The 24,909-nt window shown below is 48.1% G+C and overlaps 1 protein-coding gene across 1 annotated transcript in view; it reads right to left on the reverse strand.

The window, feature by feature from the left end:
• Positions 1-24,903, reverse strand: part of MLXIP (MLX interacting protein) — a 71,584-nt gene extending 46,681 nt beyond the window's left edge. Inside the window, exon 1 of the mRNA XM_011948500.1 lies at positions 24,677-24,903. Within this exon, the coding sequence (XP_011803890.1) occupies positions 24,677-24,843 (167 nt within the window). The 5' untranslated portion in view covers positions 24,844-24,903. The remainder of the gene's footprint in view (positions 1-24,676) is intronic.
• Positions 24,904-24,909: the final 6 nt, after the last annotated feature.

Here is a 24,909-nt window from a genome sequence, read left to right on the forward strand (position 1 = left end):
AAACAAACAAACAAACAAACAAACAAAAACAAAAAGGCCAGGTGCAATGGCAATGGCTCATGCCTGTAATCCCAGCACTTCGGGAGGCTATGGCAGGTGGATCACAAGGTCAGGAGTTCGAGACCAGCCTGTCCAACATGGTGAATCTCCTCGTCCACCAGAAATACAAAACTTGGCCAGGCATGGTGGCAGGCACCTGTAATCCCAGCTACTCAGGAGACTGAAGCAAGAGAATTGCTTGAAATCAGAAGGCGGAGGTTGCAGTGAGCCAAAATCGTGCCACTGCACTCCAGCCTGGGTAGAAGAGCGAAACTCTGTCTCAAAAATACATACACACATACATACATACATACATAATTAGCCAGGTGTGGTGGCGTACACCTGTAGTCCCAGCTACTTGGGAAGCCAAGGTGGGAGAATACCTTGAGCCTGGGAGGTCGAGGCTGCAGAGAGCCATGATCATGCCACTGCACTTCAGCCTGCATGACACAGCGAGACCCTGTCTCAAAAAATAAAGTGTACAATTCAATTGTGTTTCATATATTCAGAGAGCTATGCAACTGCCATCACAATTTTAGAGCATTTAAAAGAAATGCGCCAGGCGCGGTGGCTCAAGCCTGCAATCCCAGCACTTTGGGAGGCCAAGACGGGCAAATCACGAGGTCAGGAGATCGAGACCATCCTGGCTAACCCGGTGAAACCCCGTCTCTACTAAAAGTACAAAAAACTAGCCGGGCGAGGTGGCAGGTGCCTGTAGTCCCAGCTACTCTGGAGGCTGAGGCAGGAGAATGGCGTGAACCCAGGAGGCGGAGCTTGCAGTGAGCTGAGATCCGGCCACTGCACTCCAGCCCGGGCGACAGAGCAAGACTCCGTCTCAAAAAAAAAAAAAAAGAAATGCCTACACTCTTCAGTTATTCCACTTCACCCCTAAACAACTATCAATCCACTTTCTGTCTCTATATGAACACATATTCTGGATGTTTCATATTTCATATAACTTGAATCATATAATATGTAACCATTTGGGACTGACTTCTTTGATTCTGCATCATGTTTTCAAGGCTCATCCATGTTGTAGCACGTGTCAGCATTCCATTCCTGTTTGCCACCGAATAATACTCCTATGCAATGTGATATATCACATTGTTTAATCCATTCATCAGCTGGTGATATATCACATTGTTTAATCCATTCATCAGCTGGTGGACATTTAGATTACTTCCAACTTTTGGCTGTTATGAGTAATACTTCTGTGAACATGTGTGTACAAGTTTTTGTAGGGACTATATTTTCATTTCTCTTGGGGAGATATTTAGGAAGGGAATTGCTAGGTCTCATGGTAACTCCATGTTTAACGTGTTGGGGAGCTGCCAGACTGTTTTCCATAGCGGCTGCACCACTGTACATTCCCACCAGCGCAGAGAGGGAACAGATCTCCATGCTCCCCAACACTTTCCACAGGCTAATGCTGTGAAGTAGCCTCTTACTGTGGTTTTGAGCTGCATTTCCCTAATGATTAATGGTATTAAACATCTTTTCACATGTTTATTGGCCATTTGTATATCTTCTTCAGAAAAATGTCTATTCAAGTCCTTTGTCCATTTTTTAAATTGGGTTATTTGGTTTTTTTTAAATTAGTAGAATTCTTTATATATTCTAGATATACATCCTTTAATAGATATATAATTTGCCAATATGTTCTCCCATTCTAGGGGCTGTCTTTTCTAATTAATACAACTTCTGAAAACTACTCTTGCATTGTATATCAGACTTCAGTGTGGATACCTACTTTGACCTTGTAGTTTCACTTTGAAGAATGTATCTTAAGGAAATAATTTGGCCGGGTGCGGTGGCTCAAGCCTGTAATCCCAGCACTTTGGGAGGCCGAGACGGGCGAATCACGAGGTCAGGAGATCGAGACCATCCTGGCTAACATGGTGAAACTCTGTCTCTACTAAAAAATACAAAAAACTAGCCAGGCAAGGTGGCGGGTGCCTGTAGTCTCAGCTACTCAGGAGGCTGAGGCAGGAGAATGGCCTAGACCTGGGAGGCGGAGCTTGCAGTGAGCCGAGATCCGGCCACTGCACTCCAGCCTGGGCGACAGAGCAAGACTCCGTCTCCAAAAAAAAAGGAAATAATTTAAGAAGTGTAATGAGAAGAACTATAAACACGGATATTCATCAAAGGACTATTTAACTGAATCATAACCCTTACCTCACACCATACACAAATATTAACTCAAAATGGTTCACAGCCTAAATATAAGAGCTAAAACTATAAAACTTCTTGAAGAAAATATAGGAGAAAAATCTCACAGGCCTTGGATTGGCAAAGATTTCTAAAATACAACACAAAAAGCATGAAAAGAAAAAAAAAGGCCGGGCGCGGTGGCTCAAGCCTGTAATCCCAGCACTTTGGGAGGCTGAGACGGGCGGATCACGAGGTCAGGAGATCGAGACCATCCTGGCTAACACAGTGAAACCCCGTCTCTACTAAAAATACAAAAAACTAGCCAGGCGAGGTGGCGGGTGCCTGTAGTCCCAGCTACTTGGGAGGCTGAGGCAGGAGAATGGCGTAAACCCGGGAGGCGGAGCTTGCAGTGAGCTGAGATCTGACCACTGCACTCCAGCCTGGGCGACAGAGCGAGACTCCGTCTCAACAACAACAACAAAAAAGAAAAAAAAAAAGAAAAAAAAAGACAGATATATTAGACTTTCTCAAAATTAAAAACTTTTTTGCTCTTCAAAAGACAACTGAGAATGATGCTTCATGTCTATTTTTACCTACATGGGCACAGGAAAAAAAAAAAAAGCAAAGTGACAAAACCACAGGGTGTAACTCTAAGAGCAGCTTTCCAGGGCTCCTTTCTTCCTGTCTTTCCGAAATGTCTGAATCCTACTTTTGACCATGAGTATGCACCTCTATACGATGAGGGAGGAGGAAGGAAAAGAACCTCCACAGAATGATTTTCTCTTGGCAAAGGGGAAGAAGTGAATGTCCATCTCAGAACTGGCAAAAATTAAAATTCAGTTAGCATGGGGACACAGTCTGCCCTATTGATTGAGTTTACTTATTTGCCAGATTTCAAAAATGACAATATACTGTAATTTTTTGAAGAGTTTAGGATCTTTGCCCTTTCACATGATTTGCAGATAATTTCTATTACATATACAAGTTAATCTGGTGAACAACATTCACTGATGTAACTGGCTAATAACTAGCTAATAATGGCTTCAGAGTATGCTGTAAAAGGAGTTTATATGTATACCATTATTTCACAATTATCTGGAGCTTAATTTAGTTATCCAGAAGTAAGTGAAAGTAATTCAAGATAGATAACAAAGGTCTGTGCACTTGACTCAGAGGAGAGTCTCTAAATCCTCACTAAGTTAATTACCCTTATTTTACACTCAATTTAACAAGTTATGCAAACCAACAGAAAACGGGAGACGCCAAACAAAAAGGGAAACTCACTGCTTATCAAGTGACAGCCAACAGCCTAGGAGACAATCATTCAATCTGAAAACCTAACTCATGAGAAAGTCTGGAACAGTTGAACAGAGAATTCAATATACCTTAACAATGGAAGATTACCACAATAATGCAATGAATAATATTCAAAAATATGTTTTGAAATAATCAAAAGTTCTGTTCAATATGTTCAAGAAAGCAGCAAAAATGAGTATGCATTTGAGAGAGATTTCTACTTCCCATTAAAAACGGTTAATTTAGTAAAAGAGATGATTAAACAAAATAAACAACAGTGATCTAGAAAACTGGTTAATATCAAAGGAAGCTCTATTCCTTGAGAGAGGAGCAAATTAGGTATTTTTGCAAACACATTTTAATAGCAAGCCAAACTTAATCCCGTAAAACTCAAAGGACTGAACTAAAGAAACCATTTTAGATCCATTCACAGATTCTTCTGTGCTCCTCAAATGGTTCCACAGAGGTGCTTCCCAAGTCTGTCTGTGAATAACTTACCCTGTAGATAAGGTCATTTCATCTCACCACCCAACCACCCAGCTCTCTCCTCTACACAGGTCTACACTCCTGCACAGCAGCTTCATCTTTGAGAAAAAAAACACTTGAACTTGGCTGTCTGGGGCAGGGACCTGACATGTTTTTGCACTCTGCATTTCCTCCTTCTAGGCTCTTCAAATGTCAGGGTATAACCACACTGCACTTGGAGAGCTATTAATTCAAAGGCAGAGAAACGAAGTTGGCAGGGCGCGGTGGCTCAAGCCTGTAATCCCAGCACTTTGGGAGGCTGAGACGGGCGGATCACGAGGTCAGGAGATCGAGACCATCCTGGCTAACACGGTGAAACCCCGTCTCTACTAAAAAATACAAAAAACTAGCCGGGCGAGGTGGCGGGCGCCTGTAGTCCCAGCTACTCTGGAGGTTGAGGCAGGAGAATGGCGTAAACCCGGGAGGCGGAGCTTGCAGTGAGCTGAGATCCGGCCACTGCACTCCAGCCTGGGCGACAGAGCAAGACTCCGTCTCAAAAAAAAAAAAAACACCATTCCATGTGAGCCGCCTCCACCCTCCCACCCACCAAGGGAGTTCTCCTAATGCCCTAAACTCCTTCAGGGCTGGGATTTCCACAAATATATTTGGATATGAGGAATATTCCTCATATAGCCACACAAATAGGAAACTAAGGAGGCGCAGAGGTAGGACAGTGCAACCTAAGTTGGCATCAGAAAGCCAAAGCCCTGAGGCTCTGCTCCTCCACCTGAGGGAGTTTAGCAGAGGAACTGCTCTCTCTTGCTGGTTATTTGCAGCCTGAAGCATCATACACATGATAGGGACAGACATCAGACCAAAAAGGACATTGAGGAAATCAGCCAGGGCTGCAGGGATAGCAGGTGGGGAACCTGGCCAGAGCAGGTGGTCTCATGTCTGGAACAAGCAAGGGCCAAGTGAGGCTGGGGCCACCAGCACGCAGTATGATGCCTGGAAGGGCAATGCCCCCAGGGCATTACCAAGCGGCAAGGCTGACTGCAACAGCTGGGGTCCAGGATGCCCACTGAACCAAGAGACAGCAGTCTGCTCTGCAATAGTTTGGTTTTTGTGTTTGTTTGTTTTGGGGTTTTGTTTTGTTTTTGTTTTTTTGGAGACAGGGCCTTGCCCTGTTGCCCAGGCCAGCTGAAGTGTAGTGGCATGATCATGGTTCACTACAGCCTCAAACTCCCCAGCTAAAGCCATCCTCCTACTTCAGCCTCCCAAGTAGCTGGGGCCACAGGCACATGCCACCATGCCTGGCTAATTTTTAACAATTTTTTGTAGAAGATCCTGCTATGTTGCCCAGGCTGGTCTTACACTCCTGGGCTCAAGTGATCCTCCCCCCTCGACGTCCCAAAGTGCTGGGATCACAGGTGTGAGCCACCATGCCCAGATGCTCTGCAGTAGTGAACTCACTGCCCTAAGACACTGTTCCCGCTGCTCCTGCTGAGCAGGGAGGCAAAGGGAAATGGTTTCTCCTCTCGAACCAGTGGTCTTCCTCCCAGCCCACCCCCAGGATCAGCAGCAGAGGTGGAAGAAGAGAAGCCAATTTCAGAGCACCAGAGCGACGCAAACCACACCAACTGGCACTTTATTCAAAACAATGATGGCTTTGTCAAGCACAGCCCAAGAGCCAGCTGAAAAACCTGTCCTTCCCTCCTAATTTCTACCCTCAAGTCCCCGTGACTTTGAGGCACCATGTTAAAAAGGAGGAAAAAAATTACAAAGAAACCAACATCAGCCAACCCATGTGACCCGACAGAAGGCAGGCCAGCTGCCCTTCCAAGATGACACATCACTGGAGCTGGCTGTTCTGCAGCCATGGGTCGCCTACTGGGCAGCTCAAGCTCCCAGGACACATTTAAGTCTCACTGATATATTTCCAGTGATCCCAGCCAACAAAGAACAAAGAGCTGAAACACAGCACTGCTGTGTCAATCTTCCAGTCGTCTGGGAGGGCAGCATACCCCAACCTCAATCTGAGCTGCTCAGCGGGGGTGGTTGCTCCCCATCTTTCCAAGAACCTAAAAGCAGCTGCCCCAGGGCCCTCTAGGACAGGGAACAGAAGGAAAATCTCTCTATGGGGAAGAACTGGGGGGCACTGGAAGAACAGATGACAGAGTTTCTCACAACACACCCTGCCCTGCTCGCTTCATCCCTACTTTACCAATCAGGGTCAGTCATCTCCAACACCCCACAAACACACCCATAGCTCCAAGGAGCCAGCAACAAGCACACAAACAAAGATAAGCAAACAAACTTATCAGGCACAGCGCAGCTGGCTCCACACAGGCCCTGCCAGCTCCTCTGCAAATACAGTCTCTGGTAGGTTGCCCTAAGAAGGATCTGAAGGAGGCCGTGCATAGTACAGGTGAGCTTACCTACCTGCTGGCTCGCAGTACTGTGGAAGGCCAAGGCCAAGGCCAAGGCCAAGGCCAAGGCCAAGCCAGAGCTGAGCTGCTAACTGGGTTCTTTGCTTCCCTGTGCACAAAGCCTTCTGCCAAGGTTTCTCATGGAGGGGTGGGGAGGGGAAACCCATGGATTCCAAAACGAAAGGGAAAGAGAGACTGGCCCAACAGATAAGGGAGCAGCCTGGGAGTGTAGGGAGCTGGAAGCAGGTCTTCCACTGGGCCAGGAAATGGAGCCCTCAGGAAGGAGCTCTCAGCAAGAACACAGCAGGGGGATGGCGGGCAGTGGGGGACACCAGCCTTCACACAGCTGGGCCTGAGCAATTTTAATTAATTAATTAATTCTTTTTTTTTTTTTTTTTAGAGGCAGGGTCTCATTCTGCCATCCAGGTGGGAGTGCAGTGATCATAGCTCAGCAGCCTCCAACTTCTGGGCTCAAGAGATCCTCCTGCCACAGCCTCCTGAGTAGCTGGGACTACAGGTGTGAGCCACCACACTTGGCTAATTTTTTAGTTTTTGTAAAAACAGGGTCTCATTATGTTGCCCAGATGATCTGGAACTCCTGGGCTCAAGTGATCCTCCCACGTCAGCTTCCCAAAGTGCTGTGATTACAGGCATGAGCCACCGAACCCAGCCCTGCCTATGTTTTAAAACTGAGGCTTGGTGCAGTGGCTCACACTTGTAGTGAGGCCAGGGTGAGAGGACTGCTTAAGCACAGGGGTTCAAGGCTGCAGTGAGCTGTGATCACACCACTGCACTCCAGCCTGGGCGACAGAGCGAGATTCTGTTCCCCGCAAAAGAAACACCCATAACCAAAGTCCTCATGCCTTCGACCAACAGCCCCTCTGCTGAGCACTCTTCCAACAATGCAAGTGTTAGGACAGACAGACCCACGGAAGCACCACAAGCGAGCAGCTGAGAAACAAGGCTGCCAAGCCAGAGAGCAGCATCTCTGGACTCAATCTGACAAAAAGTATTTAAATCATTTTTCAGAGCGTTGAGTCAGCTCTTCCTTCCACGTACCAAGTCATTCCCCAGTTTTGTAACTCGCAGGGACATGCATCCGCAGCATTCCAGTTCCACGTGATGAAAGCTCACACCAGCTGGGGGTACTCACATCTGGAATCACAACTTTCACAGAGCCTTGCTCTCTCTACCTCAGGCACAACACACAGCCAAGGGCAAGAGTCACCTCAGGGACGCTGCGGTCACAGCCTCGGGGGTCTGTCAGCAGAGCGCCACTAGGCATGCAAGCTGCTGCATCAGTCCTGTGGGCACGCTGCTGACTGTGCGTTCTACCCCTGCCCCACAGCAGGCTGCTGGACGTACATGAAAGCGCAGGAGCTTTCAGCTCTGGACTCAGAATAAACAGGCCAGTGTTCAGCTCAGCGCCTGCTGACCACCATTCCCCTAGACATGTCTGTCCCGGGAGGGTGCGACAGTGGGACAAGGAGGGGTGCCTAAAGTGGTGACAGGAATTGCTGCCGTTTTACAGTCTTGAAAGCTTCCCAGGGTAAACGGTCCTGTCAGGAAGGAGAAGGAAGCAAAGATATTTTCAGAGAAAGTAGCCAACCAGGGATATGAAAACAGAGATGAATGGAACCGGGGCCCAGAAACATGGGGGAGAGGTTACCAAAAACACCATGGAAATATTCTCAGTGATCAACAAAGAGACATCAAATAAACAGTAGTACATCCACACAATGAAATACTATCCAGCTACTAAGTAACACTGCAGAAGCCGGGTGTGGAGGTGCACACCTGTGGTCCCAGCTACTCAGGAGGCTGAGGCAGGAGGATTGCTTGAGCCCAGGAGTTCAAGGCTGCAGTGAGCCATGATCACACATTTGCAGCCCAGCCTAGGCAACAAAGTGAACCTATCTTTAAAAAATAAAAAATTGGCCGGGCACGGTGGCTCAAGCCTATAATCCCAGCACTTTGGGAGGCCGAGACGGGCGGATCACGAGGTCAGGAAATCGAGACCATCCTGGCTAACACGGTGAAACCCCGTCTCTACTAAAAAATACAAAAAACTAGCCGGGCGAGGTGGCGGGCGCCTGTAGTCCCAGCTACACGGGAGGCTGAGGCAGGAGAATGGCGGGAACCCGGGAGGCGGAGCTTGCAGTGAGCTGAGATCTGGCCACTGCACTCCAGCCCGGGCGACAGAGCGAGACTCCGTCTCAAAAAAAAAAAAAAAAGCTACTTGCCAACACCTTTCCAAACCAGATCAAAAAGCCAGAGCCAGGAATCCTAAGGAACCTGTGCAAGGTGGCTGCACAAGCAGTACGTGTGCATGTATGTGAATGTGTACTGCAAACACACATCCACACACACACCAACATACCACACACTCACCACACACACCAACACCACACCACACACACAGACACCGCACACACATACCCTCACACCCCACACACCCCCCCCAGACACCACCCACACATAACCACACACCCCACACACACCAACACACCACACACAATACACACCAACACCACAGCAGACACTGCACACACATACCAACACACCACACACACATCACACACACCACCAGACACTGCACACACACCCACACACACCACCACACCATACACACAAACACTGCAAACACACACCCACACACCCCACACACATACCAACACACACACCGACACACCACACACAACGCACACCCCACACCAACACCACACACAGACACTTCAAACATACACACTGCCCCACACATACCACACACACCAACACACCCCACACAACACACACAGACACCACAAACACACACACCCGCACACACACCAACACACCACACACACCACCAGACACTGAAAACATACACCCCCACACACCATCACACACACCAACACACCTTACACTGCAAACATACCCACACACCAACACACCACACACACACCACACACACAGACATCACACACACCCACACACCAACACACCAGACACCGCATACACACACCAACACACCAACACACACACCAACACCACAGACACTGCAAACATGTACACACACATCCCACACACCTCACACACATACCCACACACCAATACACCACACCAGACACCGCAAACCCACACCACACACACCAACACACCACACGCACCAATGCACCCCACACAGCATACACACTAACACCACACCAGACACTGCACACACACCCCACACACATACCAACACATACACCAACACAGACACCGCAAACGCACATACCACATACACCAACATATACGCTACACACACACCACACACACACCACACACACACCACACACACACCACACACACACCACACACACACCCCCCACACACCACACACACACCACACACACACCACACAGGCACCGCAAACACACCCCCCACAGCAACACACGCACCCTCCACACACACCAACACACAGACACTGCACACACATACCTCACACATCAAACACACACCACATACACTAATACACACACCACACACACCACATACACCCCACATACATAACACTACACACACACCCACACACCACACACCCCCCACACCACACCAACACACACCACACACCACAAATACGCACACCCACACACCAACACACCACACACACCAACAAACACAGAGGCACCGCAAACACATACCATGCACCCACACCACATGCAGACACCACACACAGAAACACACACCACAAACGCCATATACCATACCTCACACACACACCACACACCAACACACACCACACACTCACCGTCCCACACTTCACACACCACACACCTCACATGCCAACACACACACCAACACACACCCCACACACATTCCACACACCAACACACACCCACACACCACGCACACACACCACACATACACAGACCACACCACACATACATATAACATACACACAACACATACATATCCACACCACACACCCCACATACCCCACCACACACACAAACACACCACACACACCACACCCCACACACATCCCACACGCCACACACAACAACACATATATTGGGGAAGCACAGCTGGAGATATGTAACATAATATAAAATGTGCAGGTCAGAAACTCAACAAGAGCCAAGACAGAGAGGTCTCCTCAGTCTAACTTAATGTTGTAATTTTGTTTCAACTCCAGCCAAATCAACTGTTTATAGAGTTCAAAGTATTGTCCCTTTCCCTCATCCCAAAATTACCCTATGCAAACAGCCCCACCTTAGTCAAGTATGGTGGTGATGCTGAGGGGTGAGAGTTTAAAATGGAATGGAACCTATAGTCCAAGAATTTCACAAAATGGAGAATATACCCTCCATTCCGAGGACAAGAATACTTAAAATCATACTTAAAACCTCATAATTCAGAGTAACTAACTGTCTCCTAGGCACATGCACACCTCTGTGGTGTACCAGGCAGACAGTCTTAGATTTGGTATTCAGAAGATTATGGTCCTGTGACTTTTTTTTTTTTTTTTTTTGAGACGGAGTCTCGCTCTATCGCCGGGGCTGGAGTGCAGTGGCCGGATCTCAGCTCACTGCAAGCTCCGCCTCCCGGGTTCCCGCCATTCTCCTGCCTCAGCCTCCGGAGTAGCTGGGACTACAGGCGCCGCCACCTCGCCCGGCTAGATTTTTTGTATTTTTTAGTAGAGACGGGGTTTCACCGTGTTAGCCAGGATGGTCTTGATATCCTGACCTCGTGATCCACCCGTCTCGGCCTCCCAAAGTGCTGGGATTACAGGCTTGAGCCACCGCGCCCGGCCGGTCCTGTGACTTTAAACAGAGCAGGGCCAAGAAGGTAGACATAGCGTAAGAACACCCTCAAAAAAAATCTACCTTGGCCAGGCTCAGTGGCTCACACCTGTAATCCTAGGACTTTGGGAGGCCATGGCGGATGACTTGCTAGAGCCCAGGAGTTTAAGACCAACCTGAGCAACATGGCGAAACCCTGTCTCTACAAAAAAAATACCGAAATTAGCCAGGCATGGTGGTGCATGCCTTGTAGTCCCAGCTACTTGGGAGGCTAAGGCAGGAGGATAGTTTGAGCCCAGGATGTGGAGGTTGCAATGGGCTGAGGTCACGCCACTGCACTCCAGTGTGGTTGACAGGGAAAGATCCTGTCTCAAAAAAAAAAGAAAAGAAAATAAGAAAATTGAAGAAAAGAAAAGAGAAGAGAAGAAAAAGAAAAGGAAAGGAAAAAAAATCTTTTCCTGTGCCAGAGCCGATCTGTGGCAAACAGCACATCACCTTCATCGCTTAGGCCAAGACTCACTTCTAAACCAGATTCGATCTAGATTAAACTCACATCCCCAGAATACCTAATAGCCGAATTCAGACCTTAAATCCAGATTTCCTCCAGTTTTTCAAATATGTCGAATCTCACAACACTAGGCTCACATTCCCAAATGACAAGAATCACCTGAATTGAGTTGAGTGATGGCTGCTCTTTCAGCAAACACTCTGTAGTTCACCACGGTCTCCACTACTCCCTACTGCCTGTCATTGAGACCAAATCAACTGCAGTTTATGCTTACAGTTTTCATAACAAAGAGAGATTTCTCCATGACCATGACTTTATTAAAAGGAGGAAAATTAGTAACAGAAAAGGTCTTTTTATAGCCTTACAGATATCCTATTTCCTGGCCCTTGTGAGTATTTAAGTTTGTGACCCTTGATCCAGACAAAAGAAGAAAAAGTCTTTTATTTATTTATTTATTTTAAAACAGAGACAAGGTTTTTCCATGTTGCTAAGGCTGGTCTCAGACTCCTGAGCTCAAGTGATGCACCTGCCTTGGCCTCCCAAAGTGCTGAGACTACAGGTCTGATCCACTGCACCCGGCCATAAAGGTCTTAACAAACTAACTTTACCCTCCACACACATACAGATGGTGATTTGGCAAGCTCTGGTGCAAGCTGGAGAAACCAATTCCCACGTCATTTTCAGTCTAGAAGGAATGCTCCAAGGAGGTCACTTTCCCAAACACTCCTCCACTTACTGTACACAGTAAAGATAAAGAATCATGGAATTTCTAGACACTGACATACTTAGGATCTCTAAGATCATCTGATCTTGCACTTCCCAAGTCAGATTCCTAAAGATAATGTTGAAAATCCGAACTGTTTTCAACATTTTTAAAACAGTAACAGCTTATTGAGACATAATTTACATACCATCAAAGTGACCCTTTAACAGCGTTCAGTGGTTTTCAGTATATGCAGAGTTACACAGCTCTACACAATCACCACCCTAATTTTAGAACATTTTCATCACAGCCTCAAAAAAAAAAAAAAAAACCATTAGCAGTGACTATCCATTTTCCCTTTCCCCAGCCCTTGGCAGCCACTGCTCTGCTTTCTGAGTCTATGAGTTTGCTGCTCTGGGCTTTTCGCATCAACAGATCACATACATGGTCTTTCGTGTCTGGCTTCTTTCACCTAGGGCAGCATTTCCAAGGTTCTTCCATGTTGCAGCATGCATCAGTACTTCATTCCAAAAGTTGTTTTCAATATTTTTTCTTATATTTCTGGGAAGATAGCTTCAGGTAGATCAATACTTTTTTAAAGTATTTACTTGCCCATGATAAAGCCATGATGGTCATTCTTCAAATAAATGCAATTTTCCTAACATTTTATTAAGAAAATTATCAAACATACAGGGAAAGTTGAAAGAACTGTACAATGAATACTCAAGTACCCACCACCTGGATTCTACAATTAGAACCACTAAGCCATCTCTCCATTCATTAATCCATCTTATTTTATCTTATGTTTTTTTTTTGAGACAGAGTCTTGCTCTGTTGCCCAGGATGGAGGGCAGTGGTGAGATCTCGGCTCACTGTAACCTCCGCCTCTCGGGTTCAAGCGATTCTCCTGCCTCAGCCTCCCAAGTAGCTGGGATTACAGGCGTGTGCCACCATGCCAGCTAATTTTTTGTATTTTTGGTAGAGACAGCGTTTCGCCATGTTGGCCAGGCTGGTCTTGAACTCCTGACCTCAAATGATCTGCCTGCCTCGGCCTCACAAAGTACTGGGATTACAGGTGTGAGTCACCACACCCAGCTGGGTAAGGCTTATTTCATTCAACATAATGTTTCTGAGACTCATTCATGTTGTGGCATACACTGGTAATTTGTTTCTTTTTAAATTACTGAATGCACTTTGTTCCTAAGGAAACATCTTTCAAAAAAGAAAGCCATGGAAGAAGAGTAAGGTTGGTAACCATGACTCCAGTCTAACCCTCTCTCTCTTGCATCCCCCACCCTCAGGGGCACCAAGACTTAGAGGAGCTAAGTGGCGGATGCTAACCAGTCGCACCACTGTCTTGGGGATTCCAATCCCATCATCTTTCCACATACCTCATAGCCATTTCCTTCTTCTCACCCTGTAAGGAAGTTCCTAGCTGACTCTCTAAAAGAGCCTTACTATAGGAAATGGGAAGCCAATACCCAAATAACAAAGGTACTAGGTGTCTCCTCAAAAACATGTCAGTAAAACAAAATGTGGTACATCCAAAAAACTGAAGACTATTCAGCATTAAAATGAACTAAATACCTGATGTGTGCTACAACATGGATGAACTTTGGGGATCTTACTGAGGTGATGGAATGTCCCAGCACTGGGCTGTGACAATGACTGCACAACTAAAAAAAAACAAAATCACTGAACCTTACACTTACAATGGGTGCACTTTATGTCACGTAAATTACACTTACAGAAAGTTGTGTTAAAAAGAAAAAAGCCTGACTACAAATGGATGAAAGAGTTTTCTGCTTCAAGGCAGAGAAGGATCTGCTTGATAATCTAAAGAACAAAAGAGGCCATTTAAAAGACCCCACTACTCAACTAGAAAACAGTTGTTTAAAACACCAAGCTAAGATAATTATATACTGTTTTAAGAATGCATTGAAAGCGTTTCCTTTTAATAAATAAAAGGAATGTATTGATTCACTTTCTCTAAAAAGCTTAGTATCAAACTATCTGGGCAGGTCCCAACTGCCAGTTTAAAATGAGGCAGCCCATTGTGAACGGGCTGGTTACCATGTGATCATGTAACCATATGAAGAGGTTCGTCAGGCTGTTGTGTTTTATTTGTTTGTTTGCTTGTTTGAGACAGGGTCTTGCTCTGCCATCCAGGCTGGAGTGCAGTGGTATGATTATAGCTCTGCAGCCTCCACTTTCTGGGCTCAAGGGATCCTTTTGCCCTAGCCTCCCCAGCAGCTGGGATTACAGACATGCGCCACCATGCCTGGCTAATTTTTTTTTTTAATTTTTTAAATTTTGTAGAGATGGGGGTCTTGCTACATTGACCAGGCTAGTCTCTAACTCCTGGGCTCAGGCAGTCCTCCCGCCTCAACCTCCCATAGTGCTGAGGTTACAGACATGAACCACTGCACCCAGCCTCTTCAGGCTACTCTTTAAAAAGCTAGAATACTGGGTGAATATCCGAAAACCAGGCTAATTCCCCTACTTTCTACATAAGAAGCTGTTTTTTTGTTTTGGTGACCGAATTTGCCTCATGGGAACAGAGCAAACACGGTTGCCCTCCTTCCCTGCCCACAGGCCTAGAAGGAAGGAATAGTAACCAGCTTTCAAAGTGGATCGCCCACTCACAGAATATTCCTCAACAGAGAAGCTGCTTTCCTCTCCAATGCCTGAAAACTGCCCCGGGAGGCTGCCTCTACCCACAGCCATCTCTTTGTAGGAGCTGCTCCATCTTCTTGTAGGAGATTTTTCTGACTCCTCAGCCTTTCCTCTTCACCATCACCCAATTGGGATTCTTCGTGCTTACTTCTGAGACTTAAAGGTGGATGACATGGAATCCTGTTCCTAGAATTCTTTCTCCAGATCCTGGACCCCCTTCTGGAGCTACCAAAATCACCCCTTCTCTACTGCCTCCTTCTAGAAGATTTTCTGATGGTGCAGTCAACTCCCAAACACATCAAGAATGCCGGGCTTGGAGAGGTCTCTAGGGTAGTCAAAGTAGACAGTATTTCTCCAGCACCACCAGACTCAGCTGAGCAGAAACAGCCCGCAGGAGGTGCATATTCCACGCCACTCAGAACGCAAGCTCCAAACTCCAAAGCCTCCCCTGGAGAGGGACAGCGAGCTTGGGGTAGGGGGAGGGACTGGGGGGCAAGAAGAAACCCAGATAGGGCAAAGCAGACGGCTGTGATGCCCACCACACTGACAGCCCTCAGCCATTCTCAGGGAAGCTGCCCGCTCACAGCTCTGGTTTTCAGGGCGGCCCCCGGGCAGCCAAGCTTTGTACACTGCATCGTCCTCAGCGAGACATGCCCCAGCTTCACAGCTCATCGCTCCTTCCCCAGCCTTCCTCATTTCAGTAATGGCCCCGGCTGCTCAGGCCAAACCTCAGAGTCACTGTTGATTCCTTTCTTCCTTTCATCTGCCAGGTCCAATTCACCAGCAAGTCCAAAAACCACCCTGAATCCAGCTCCTCACCACCTTACTACTACCAGCCTAGTCTGAGGCTGGAGCTCCACAACTGCCCAACTGGTAGCCTTGCTCCTGCTCTCACCCTCCCTAGACAGTACTCCCCAGTGCCACTGTAGACTGGCCCGAGCCGCCTTGTGGAGGTAAGACAGTACTCCTCAGTGCCACCAAAACCATCTCCTAACTTCCTACCCTGGCCCACAAGGCCCCTTGCCTCTTCTGTCTTACTTCCTGCCACTCACTCCTGCCCTCAACATTCTGGCCAAGCCAGCCTTCTTTCTAATCTTGCGATGCACTAGGCTCACTCCAGCGAGGGCCTCTGCCTGGGCCTCTTCCCACACCTGGAATGACCATCGTGCCTGGCTCCTACTTGCCACTTAGGTTTCAGAGCTCACCCAGAAAGGTCACCTCCCCAGAGGACTTCTCTACCCAGCCTAAAGTATCCGCCCACCCTCCCCAGCCCCAGTTCTCTCCAGCCTTCATCTTCTTTCTATTCTTGCCTGCACTCACAATACAAGACCTAATGTGCTGACAATTCCCCCACCAGCATGGAAGTCCCATGAGGAGAGAGGACTAACCCGTCTAGCTTACCACTGTATCCCGGAGGGCTAGAACCGTGCCTGCACACAACAGGGTGTGCCTGGAGGGAAAAAGCATTTGTGCTGGGGCGGCCAAACCCAGACCATAGCCAGCCTCATGCTCTGGGGCCCGGCCAGCCAGGCTCCCTCTCAATTAGCCCTCACAGGGCTAATTCGATTAGACAACTGCCAAAGAGAGCTGATGGTCCCAGAAAGCTCATAGCGAGGTCCATATGTGAAACACAGGCCCCAGCAGGCTCAAGCTGGGCGGATCCAGAAGCTCCTAGGAGCGGAGCTTTGTACCAGAGAATAGGGTGGTGGGTGACAGCCAGCAGCAGCGCAAGAAGCAGGGCTGCAAAGAAGGCGGGGCCGGCCTGTGAGAGCCAGTCTCTTCAAGGTGTCTGGTCGGACAGTGAAGAAGAGTATCTCCCCTGCAGGGTACCTAGCGCTGCCTGGAACCCAGGACCAGTCTCCACTGAAATCGGCCAGTCCTCAGAGTCCCGGAATTAGCATGAGGTGACCGGCACTCCCGTTCCACAGGCCAGCACGAGGGTCCCTGATCCACGCAGCCAGAGAGCTCTGCCAAAAACACACGCTCCGTGGCCTGAATTCTAATCACAGACAAGAGAACTCCAACAAAATACAGAAAGTAATCACCTAAGACCCTGGCTATCTGGACTGCACATTCTATACCCAAAAGTAATTTGATTCTAGGGAATGAGAGCTCAGGCTCTCATCGGCCATCACATAAATCCTTTAAAAAAAGGAAAATTAACTTTCTACAATACTCCATTGTAGAATTATACCAGGGAACAAGGACCCACTTTACAAACCTTTCCTTTTATAACCGGGGCCCTCCTATCACTAGTTCCCTCGCTGCTGCCGAGGACCCACAGCATAGCTCAATCTTTTTTTTTTTTTTCTTTTTCTTTGAGACGGAGTCTCGCTCTGTCGCCCAGGCTGGGGTGCAGTGGTGCAATCTCAGCTCACTGCAAGCTCCGCCTCCCGGGTTCACGCCATTCTCCTGCCTCAGTCTCTGGAGTAGCTGGGACTACACGCGCCCGCCACCACACCTGGCTAATTTTTTGTATTTTTAGTAGAGATGGGGTTTCACAGTGTTAGCCAGGATGGTCTCGATCTCCTGACCTCGTGATCCGCCCACCACGGCCTCCCAAAGTGCTGGGATTATAGACGTGAGCCACCGTGCCAGACCAGCATAGCTCAATCTTAAACCCGGGGTGGGCTCCTGTGCTGTCTTGTGGTGGGAGAAGAGTGAAGATGAGTTTCCTGTTGTCGCTGTAACAAATTACTGCAAATTTAGTGGCTTAGAACAACACTTTATGATTTTACAGTTTTGGAGGTCAGAGGTCTGATTTGGGTCTCACAGGATTCAGCAGGGCTGCTTTCTTCCCAGAAGCTCTGGGGTAGAACCCATCCCCTCACCTTTTCCAGCTCTGAGGGGCCCATATTCCCAATCCCGTGGCTTTCCTCCATCTTCAAAGCCCCCAACAGCAGCTGATGTCCTTCCTCCGCTGCTTGCTCTTTGGTTCTCTTTTTGATTCCCTCTTAATTTTAAGGACCCCTGTGATTACACCAGGCTCACACAGATAATCCAGATAATCTCCCTATTTTAAGGTCAGTAGACCAGCAACCTTAATTCCAGCTGTAACCTTAATTCACCTTTGCCATATAACCTAGCGCAGTCACAGGTTCTGTAGATGAGGATGTGCACATCTTTGGGGGGCCATTAAACTGCCCACCACACCTGTCCAAGCAGGCCACAATACAACCGTCATCCAGCAAAAGCACTTCTCCTGTTGTCCCACTCCACACCAATGTCCCGTAAAGCACTGTTCCACAAAGGTTGTGCTTGTCTCTGCAGAGCTGAAGATAAACACAATTCACTTAACTTGTTAGCTTGCAAGTAGGAAAAGAAAAAAAAAAAAAAACAGCCTGACCAACACGGTGAAACCCTGTTTCTACCAAAAATATAAAAATTAGCTGGGTGTGGTAGCGGGTGCCCGTAATCCCAGCTACTCAGGAGGCTGACGCAGGAGAATCACTTGAACCCAGGAGGCGGAGGATGCAGTGAACCCAGATTGCGCCATTGCACTCCAGCCTGGGTGACAGCAAGACTCCATCTCAAAAAAAAAGATTTCGCTACAGATTATAAAGTTGGCTTCCAGGTCCCTGAGTGTCCCTTTCAATCCATCATATGATTCTTAATCTCCTAGGATGTGCTGAAGCTGTTAGGCTTAGCAGGGAAGTCAAAGGTGAAGACAGCAGGGATTCTGGTAAGCCGGGATCACATAATGACACAGGCCGAATGACATTAGCGCGGCTTCCAGGGGGATGTGATGTTCATGCACTCTGGGAAGCACAGGGTTTCCCCAGCAGGGAGGGCAGCCACAGAGAGACATGGAGTGGCCCAAGGCATCCACCTTCCCCATCCAGGTTTTCCCCTCTGGAGAGGAACTGGCACTTGCACTCCCCTCTAACAGAAGCCGGGCGTTTGTGGGCAGATAAGGTAGGTCACTTTTCTGCTCAAGACACTTTTCCATGGACAAGTTGCGTAACCTCTCGGCAACACAGCTAATTAACTTCTAAGCTTAGGTTTTTTAATTTTTATTTACTTATTTATTTTTCTAAATGAGGATTCCACCACCTCCCTGAGAGGGCTGTTGTGTGAGTTGCTTAAGATCACGTTAAGAAGCCAGGTGCAGTGTCTCACGCCTGTAACCTCAGCACTTTGGGAGGCCGAGACCGGCGGATCACTTGAGGTCAGGAGTTCAAGACCAGCCTGGCCAACATGGCAAAATCTTGTCTCCATTAAAAATACAAAAACTTAACTGGGCATGGTGATGCATACCTGTAATCCCAGCTACTTGGGAAGCTGAGGCAGGAGAATTGTTTGAACCTGGGAGGCAGAGGTTGCAGTGAGCCGAGATTGCACCACTGCACTCCAGCCTGAGTGACAAGAGCAAAACTCCATCTCAAAAAAAAAAAAAAGATCATGGAAAGAGAATGTGGAACATAATAAATAATAAATGCTCAGCCTGTGTGAATTCTCTTTTCTTCTCCCACCCGGAAAATAACCTCCCTCCATCCTCTCCTCTAACTTTGTTGCCCAGACTCTTTCCCCAAGTCTTCCTCCTCTTCCTCTCCTTCCTCCCCTTCCCGCATGTGGGCAATGAACCAACCAGCCTCTACAAACAATGGAAGTTTGGTCCCGTACCAGTAAAGCAGGGAGCACTGGGGCTTCCTGTTGGGTAATATAATCAGTAATCTTTGAGAGTTAACAGCGAAAGGGGAGATACGCATTAAACCCTGATGTCAGGAAAACCATCCACACTGCTCCTGGTCATGTCAAAACACACACACACACACACACACACACACACACTCTGGCTGAGACATCCTTCCCCGGTAGTGTCACAAGACCTGGTCACAGTGATCACAGCCCTTACTAACTGTTCTGCAACTGTCTATCTGTCCCCATGCCTAGCTTGTGAGCCCCTTGAGGAGAGAGACTATGTTTTTCATCTCTGCAGCCCCGGTTCCCACCTCAGTGCACACCCTGCAATGGTGCACCATCTAATGGTTAAAGACTGAAGAACGCAGGAGAAGAAACACTGCTTATCTTAGGTATGACTGCAAAAGAGAAAAACTGATTTAGTATTTGAATGAAAGGTTTCCATTTACAACTGGTTAACTGTGCCTAGCATTAGATGGTTCCTCTATTGAAAATTCAAAGTTTGGAGGACACAGTGCTCTAACCTTTAGCCCTTGCTATTCCTTAAGTCTGGCACAGATTTCCGCCTTGATAAAGAATGAAGGGTTAGCCAGGTGCGGTGGCTCACGCCTGTAATCCCAGCATTTTGGGAGGCCGAGGCAGGCAGATGATCCAAGGCTGGGAGTTCGAGATCAGCCTGACCAACATGGAGAAACCCCATCTCTACTAAAAATACAAAATTAGTTGGGCATGGTGGGACATGCCTATAATCCTTGCTACTTGGGAGGCTGAGGCAGGAGAATTGCTTGAACTCAGGAGGCAGAGGTTGCAGTGAGCTGAGATCGCACCACTGCACTCCAGACTAGGCAACATGAGTGAAACTCCGTCTCAAAAAAAAAAAAAAAAAGAATGATTACTATACAAAGCATTCATGGAGGGGGCTACATCTTAGAAACTTACATCCCAAGGCTATCTTATAAGCCCAAATTTAAGTCTCCTCAAACACCCACTTCTTAAACAGAAACCTATTTTCCAGAAACTGCTTATCTTTAAATACAGAAAAAGACTATCTCTTCCCCCCACCACCGGAAATATTCATATCAACACTCCCTGAAATAAGGAGTTTCTAAAAAGGCAAATAAACGAAACCAACACCAACCACGAAAAGGTACACACTAGATGTGTTCAGAATCTGTAGGTGGGGGCTGGGCACGATGGCTCACTCCTATAATCCCATCGCTTTGGAAGGCTGAGGTGGAAGGACTGCTTAAGGCCAGGAGTTCAAGACCATCCTGAGAGGCATAACAACACCCCATATCAACAAAAAATTAAAAATTAGCCAGGCATAGTAGTGCGTGGCAGCAGTCCCAGCTACTCAAGAGGCTGAGACAAGAGGATTGCTTGAGCCTGGGAGGTCAAGGCTGCAGCGAACTATGATCACATCACTGTCCTCCAGCCTGGGCAACAGAGTGAGACCCTATCTCAAAAAAAGGAAATTCTGTGTGGAGGATATACATGTGTGACATTCCTTACAGTGTTAAGAAGGCAAGAACCATGAACTGTGTTCTACAGTACATAGCTCCATTGTAGAGCCTCAGAAAGCACCCGGCCAAATCAAGAATGCTTCTATTTAGTATCTGTCAAGCAGGCATTCGAAAGCTCAGCTAAGACCCTGGTTAGGTACACTATTTCCTTCAGTTTATAGATAAGACACAGGCTCCTCATAAATGTCAGATGAATGCGGATGCAGAACTAAAATTCCGCCATAACCCACTTGCTATGTGAAGCCAGTTAACCCTCCTCTTGTCTGTTACTTGCCAGGCACTAGCCCCGTTCCCAGCCCCATTCCCAGAGGTTATCTCTGCTGATCCTCACTTCCACCTTGCAGGGAAATTTTATCTCTCCCATCGAATAGCGTTCTTAGAGTTCAGACAAGGAATGCTAAGGGCTTTTTTCCATCATTAACACCGGTTTGCCTCGGGGAATTCTCCAAAATGTCCCAATAATTGAGCACATGTTTCCAGACCAAATCAAGAACCTTCGCCACAGGGCTTCTCAGCAAAACAGAGTGAGAAGGACATGGAATCCCATCTGCACGGTTCCCTACCCAGTAGGCCCTGGCACACACTCACATCCAAGTTCTCAAACATCCTGTTCCCCACCCGAAGTCAGCCCCAGGCAAAGACCCTTCAGGAGGTGAAGCCACTGCCAGTTCAGGAATGGATCACAGTCAGAATCCCTAGGCCACTTCTCAGGACTCGGTAAAAAATAACCACAACTTCCCCTGCACTTAGTTCCTCCCCAAAGAGCTGTTGAACCTCATCTGGAAACAGCTGGGAGGCAGCAGCTAACAGGAAATCAAACAACAACAAAAAAAGCAGAGTGTACCACGGAGAGTTAGGCAGCTAGAACGAAGAGGCCAGGGGACAGACAGGAAGTTGAAGTTGGAAAGAACCTAGGCCAGAAACAGTCACACAGAAGAGGAGACGCAGCTGGCTTTCCTCAGCTCAGGCAGGAGGGGAGGACCCAGACAGCCGGCAGGGAAGGCACGAACCCCACGAGGATGGAAACCAGACCGGCTCTGAGGTTAAGTCTTCTTTCTGCCCTGCCCCCAATCCCTTTTTTTCCTTTCTTTCTTTTTCTTTTTTAGAGATGGGGGTCTTGCTACATTGCTCAGGCTGATCTTGAACTCCTGGGCTCAAGCAATCTTCTACCTCAGCCTCCCAAAGTGCTGGGATTACAGGCGTGAGCCACCACGCCCCGCATTGCCTCCAATCTCGACATTCCCTCCCTGAAAGCCAGCTAGCAGTCCTCACTAGGAGAGCTGGGGTCAGAAACTCACCTTCCTCTAGCTTCCTTCTGTCCCACAGGCTACAGCCCAGACAACTGGTTTTGAGTCATTCGTCTGTCATCCATACCAAAGTTCCACACTGCCAACTAAACTCAGGGCTGGACAAACCAGCCTCACACAGACAGACAAAGGGCATCTTCATGAGAAATGACTGGACAGATCCCATCCGAGGGCCTATGGTGGTAGACCTTAGGGGGCCGACCTTAAGCAGCAGGAGACCTTAGGCACAGGGAAAAGGAGCGAAAGTGACAGGGCCAAGAGAGCAAGGTAAGCTTCTTGCACCAAACTGATGGTGCATTTTGCAATCGAGAAAGTTAACTGAGCAATGGCCAGCTGCCAAAATATTTTTGAGAGAAATGAAAAAAAAAAAATGCCATTACTAAAATTCTTTGGTGTTGTTTAATAAGGCTTTAGGTTATCCAAACAGAGTGCAAAGGGGAGACTGATTTAGTTTTCATTTAGCAGAGCTTACTTAGGTGAGACCTTCCCAGCCCATGCCCCCCGTGACTCAATCATCCATTCTCTCTCTGTACATGCAGAAGTTTATATTAAAATGAGAGGATTATGCTTTCTTAATAAGATACATTCCAGTCTTTTCACCTCGAGCTTTGTTTGAAAAGGCTCTCTCGAGGCATAGCATATGCTGCGATCCAGTTGGGTTTGATTCCAGTGGAAGTGCTCAAAATCTGAGACTGGAGGGTGCACAGGGCTGCAGACTCAACACCATTTGTTTTTTAAAAAGCAGAACATCTTCACAGGCTGAGTGCCAGCTCAAACTGGCAAGACCAGAGAATCAGCAGAGACTGACCAATGTGCTGGGTAAGGGGGATGGGAGGAGGAGCTAAGGTAACAGATCATCAGGGAAACCTTCAAGAGAGGAAATAGGGGTGTTTCAGGATCATAACAAAGAACAAGTTGACTAATCGTTTATTCCAGGGACAGCGGCGGTGAGGGGGTGCCATCCAGGGCTAAGTATTTAATATTTCAACTTCAAGTAAAAGCATCATGTTTAAACCTGGATATGCTTGGAACTCACAGCTCTCTTAAAAGGGATGGGGGGTTGGGGGACGGCAAGATATTCCTGCTTTTTTATTACGCTGTTTATGGAGTCTCCTAGGAAACTTCTCCCCAGATGCCTGCAGAGCAGACCTAAGACAGCCCCAGCTAGTCCAGTTCCTAATGCAATAAGCTCAACTCAGCAGAGATCCTATCATGAGCTTTTTGCAGGGCCCAGCTGCTCAAGGCCGCTGTTGCCGGTCCAAAGAAGTTCTGTTGCGCAGGCAGAAAAGTTACCTGCAGCAAATACCTAATATTCATGCTGGGAGGGAGAGTGGAAAAGTGCTTTAATCTTTGAGGGCCAGGCATTTTCTGCGACTTGGAAAAGAGGAATCCCTGCCCAGAGCCGAATCCACATGTCAGAATGGTGTCTGGGATGTCTGCCCTCAACAATGACATCTCCCTCATATAATGTTTCGCGACCGGCCAGAAAACCCTCCAACTTGCCAGGAGGACAGACTGCACCTCCAACAGCTGTGGCACCAGAAGTCTTCTTAGGAGGCACCCAAGGCCTTCCCGAGATGGGGGAGGGCCTCCCGATGAGGTGGTAAGGGGCCAGCCTCCAGGTGCAGGGACACCTAACTCTCTGGCCAAGCACTGGAATAAGCAATTTACCTAAGTCACTCCAGTACCACAGCAGCCCCTTGGAGGCAGACACTGCAGTCATTCCCCTTTTATGAAGGAGGAAACAGCCTCCGAGGTGTTACACAACCATTAAACAGCAGAGCCAGCCTCCCGTCACCCGGAACAGGTGGTCCTGACCGCTGCTGGATATGGGGAAAACACACAAAGCGTTTGGAGGAAGGAGTCCATAGAGTCGGGTAACACAAGATGCAGCCAGTGTTTATACCTCTTTCTCGTCCAAGATCGGTGGCCCCAGGACACTGGAGGGGAGGGCCTGGATAGGAAACGTGAACCCGAAAGGACCCCGGCACTGCTGGCAGGGGAAGAGGCCAGGACCCCGGCCTCTCTGGCAACGCGGGGAACCCCAGATCCATAAACCCTCTCGAAGGGGGAAGACCCAAAGGGAATGCATGAAGCCACGGGGTTGCCAGGCGGCCCTCCCCTCCACGCTTGTTTTGTCAAACAGGGGCCTCCGGGGGTCGCGGGGGTCCCTACCTGTAGGCCAAAGTCATGCACTCGAAGAGCTTGGTGAGCGAGGCGTCGATGGACAGGTGGCAGGAGCTGGTCTTGCCGAAGCTGTAGGTCTGGCACGTCTGTTTGTTGACCGTGTCGAAATCGTAGCCCTTCTTGGGCGGGTGCTCCCGGTGCGGCGACGACACCATGAAGTGGCCGCTGTGGATGATCTGCTGGCGGCGCGGAGGCTCCTCGCGGCCCGGCCCGGCCCGAGG

Source organism: Colobus angolensis, unplaced genomic scaffold, assembly GCF_000951035.1.
Source record: "Colobus angolensis palliatus isolate OR3802 unplaced genomic scaffold, Cang.pa_1.0 Scaffold28, whole genome shotgun sequence".
Classification (NCBI taxonomy): domain Eukaryota; kingdom Metazoa; phylum Chordata; class Mammalia; order Primates; family Cercopithecidae; genus Colobus; species Colobus angolensis.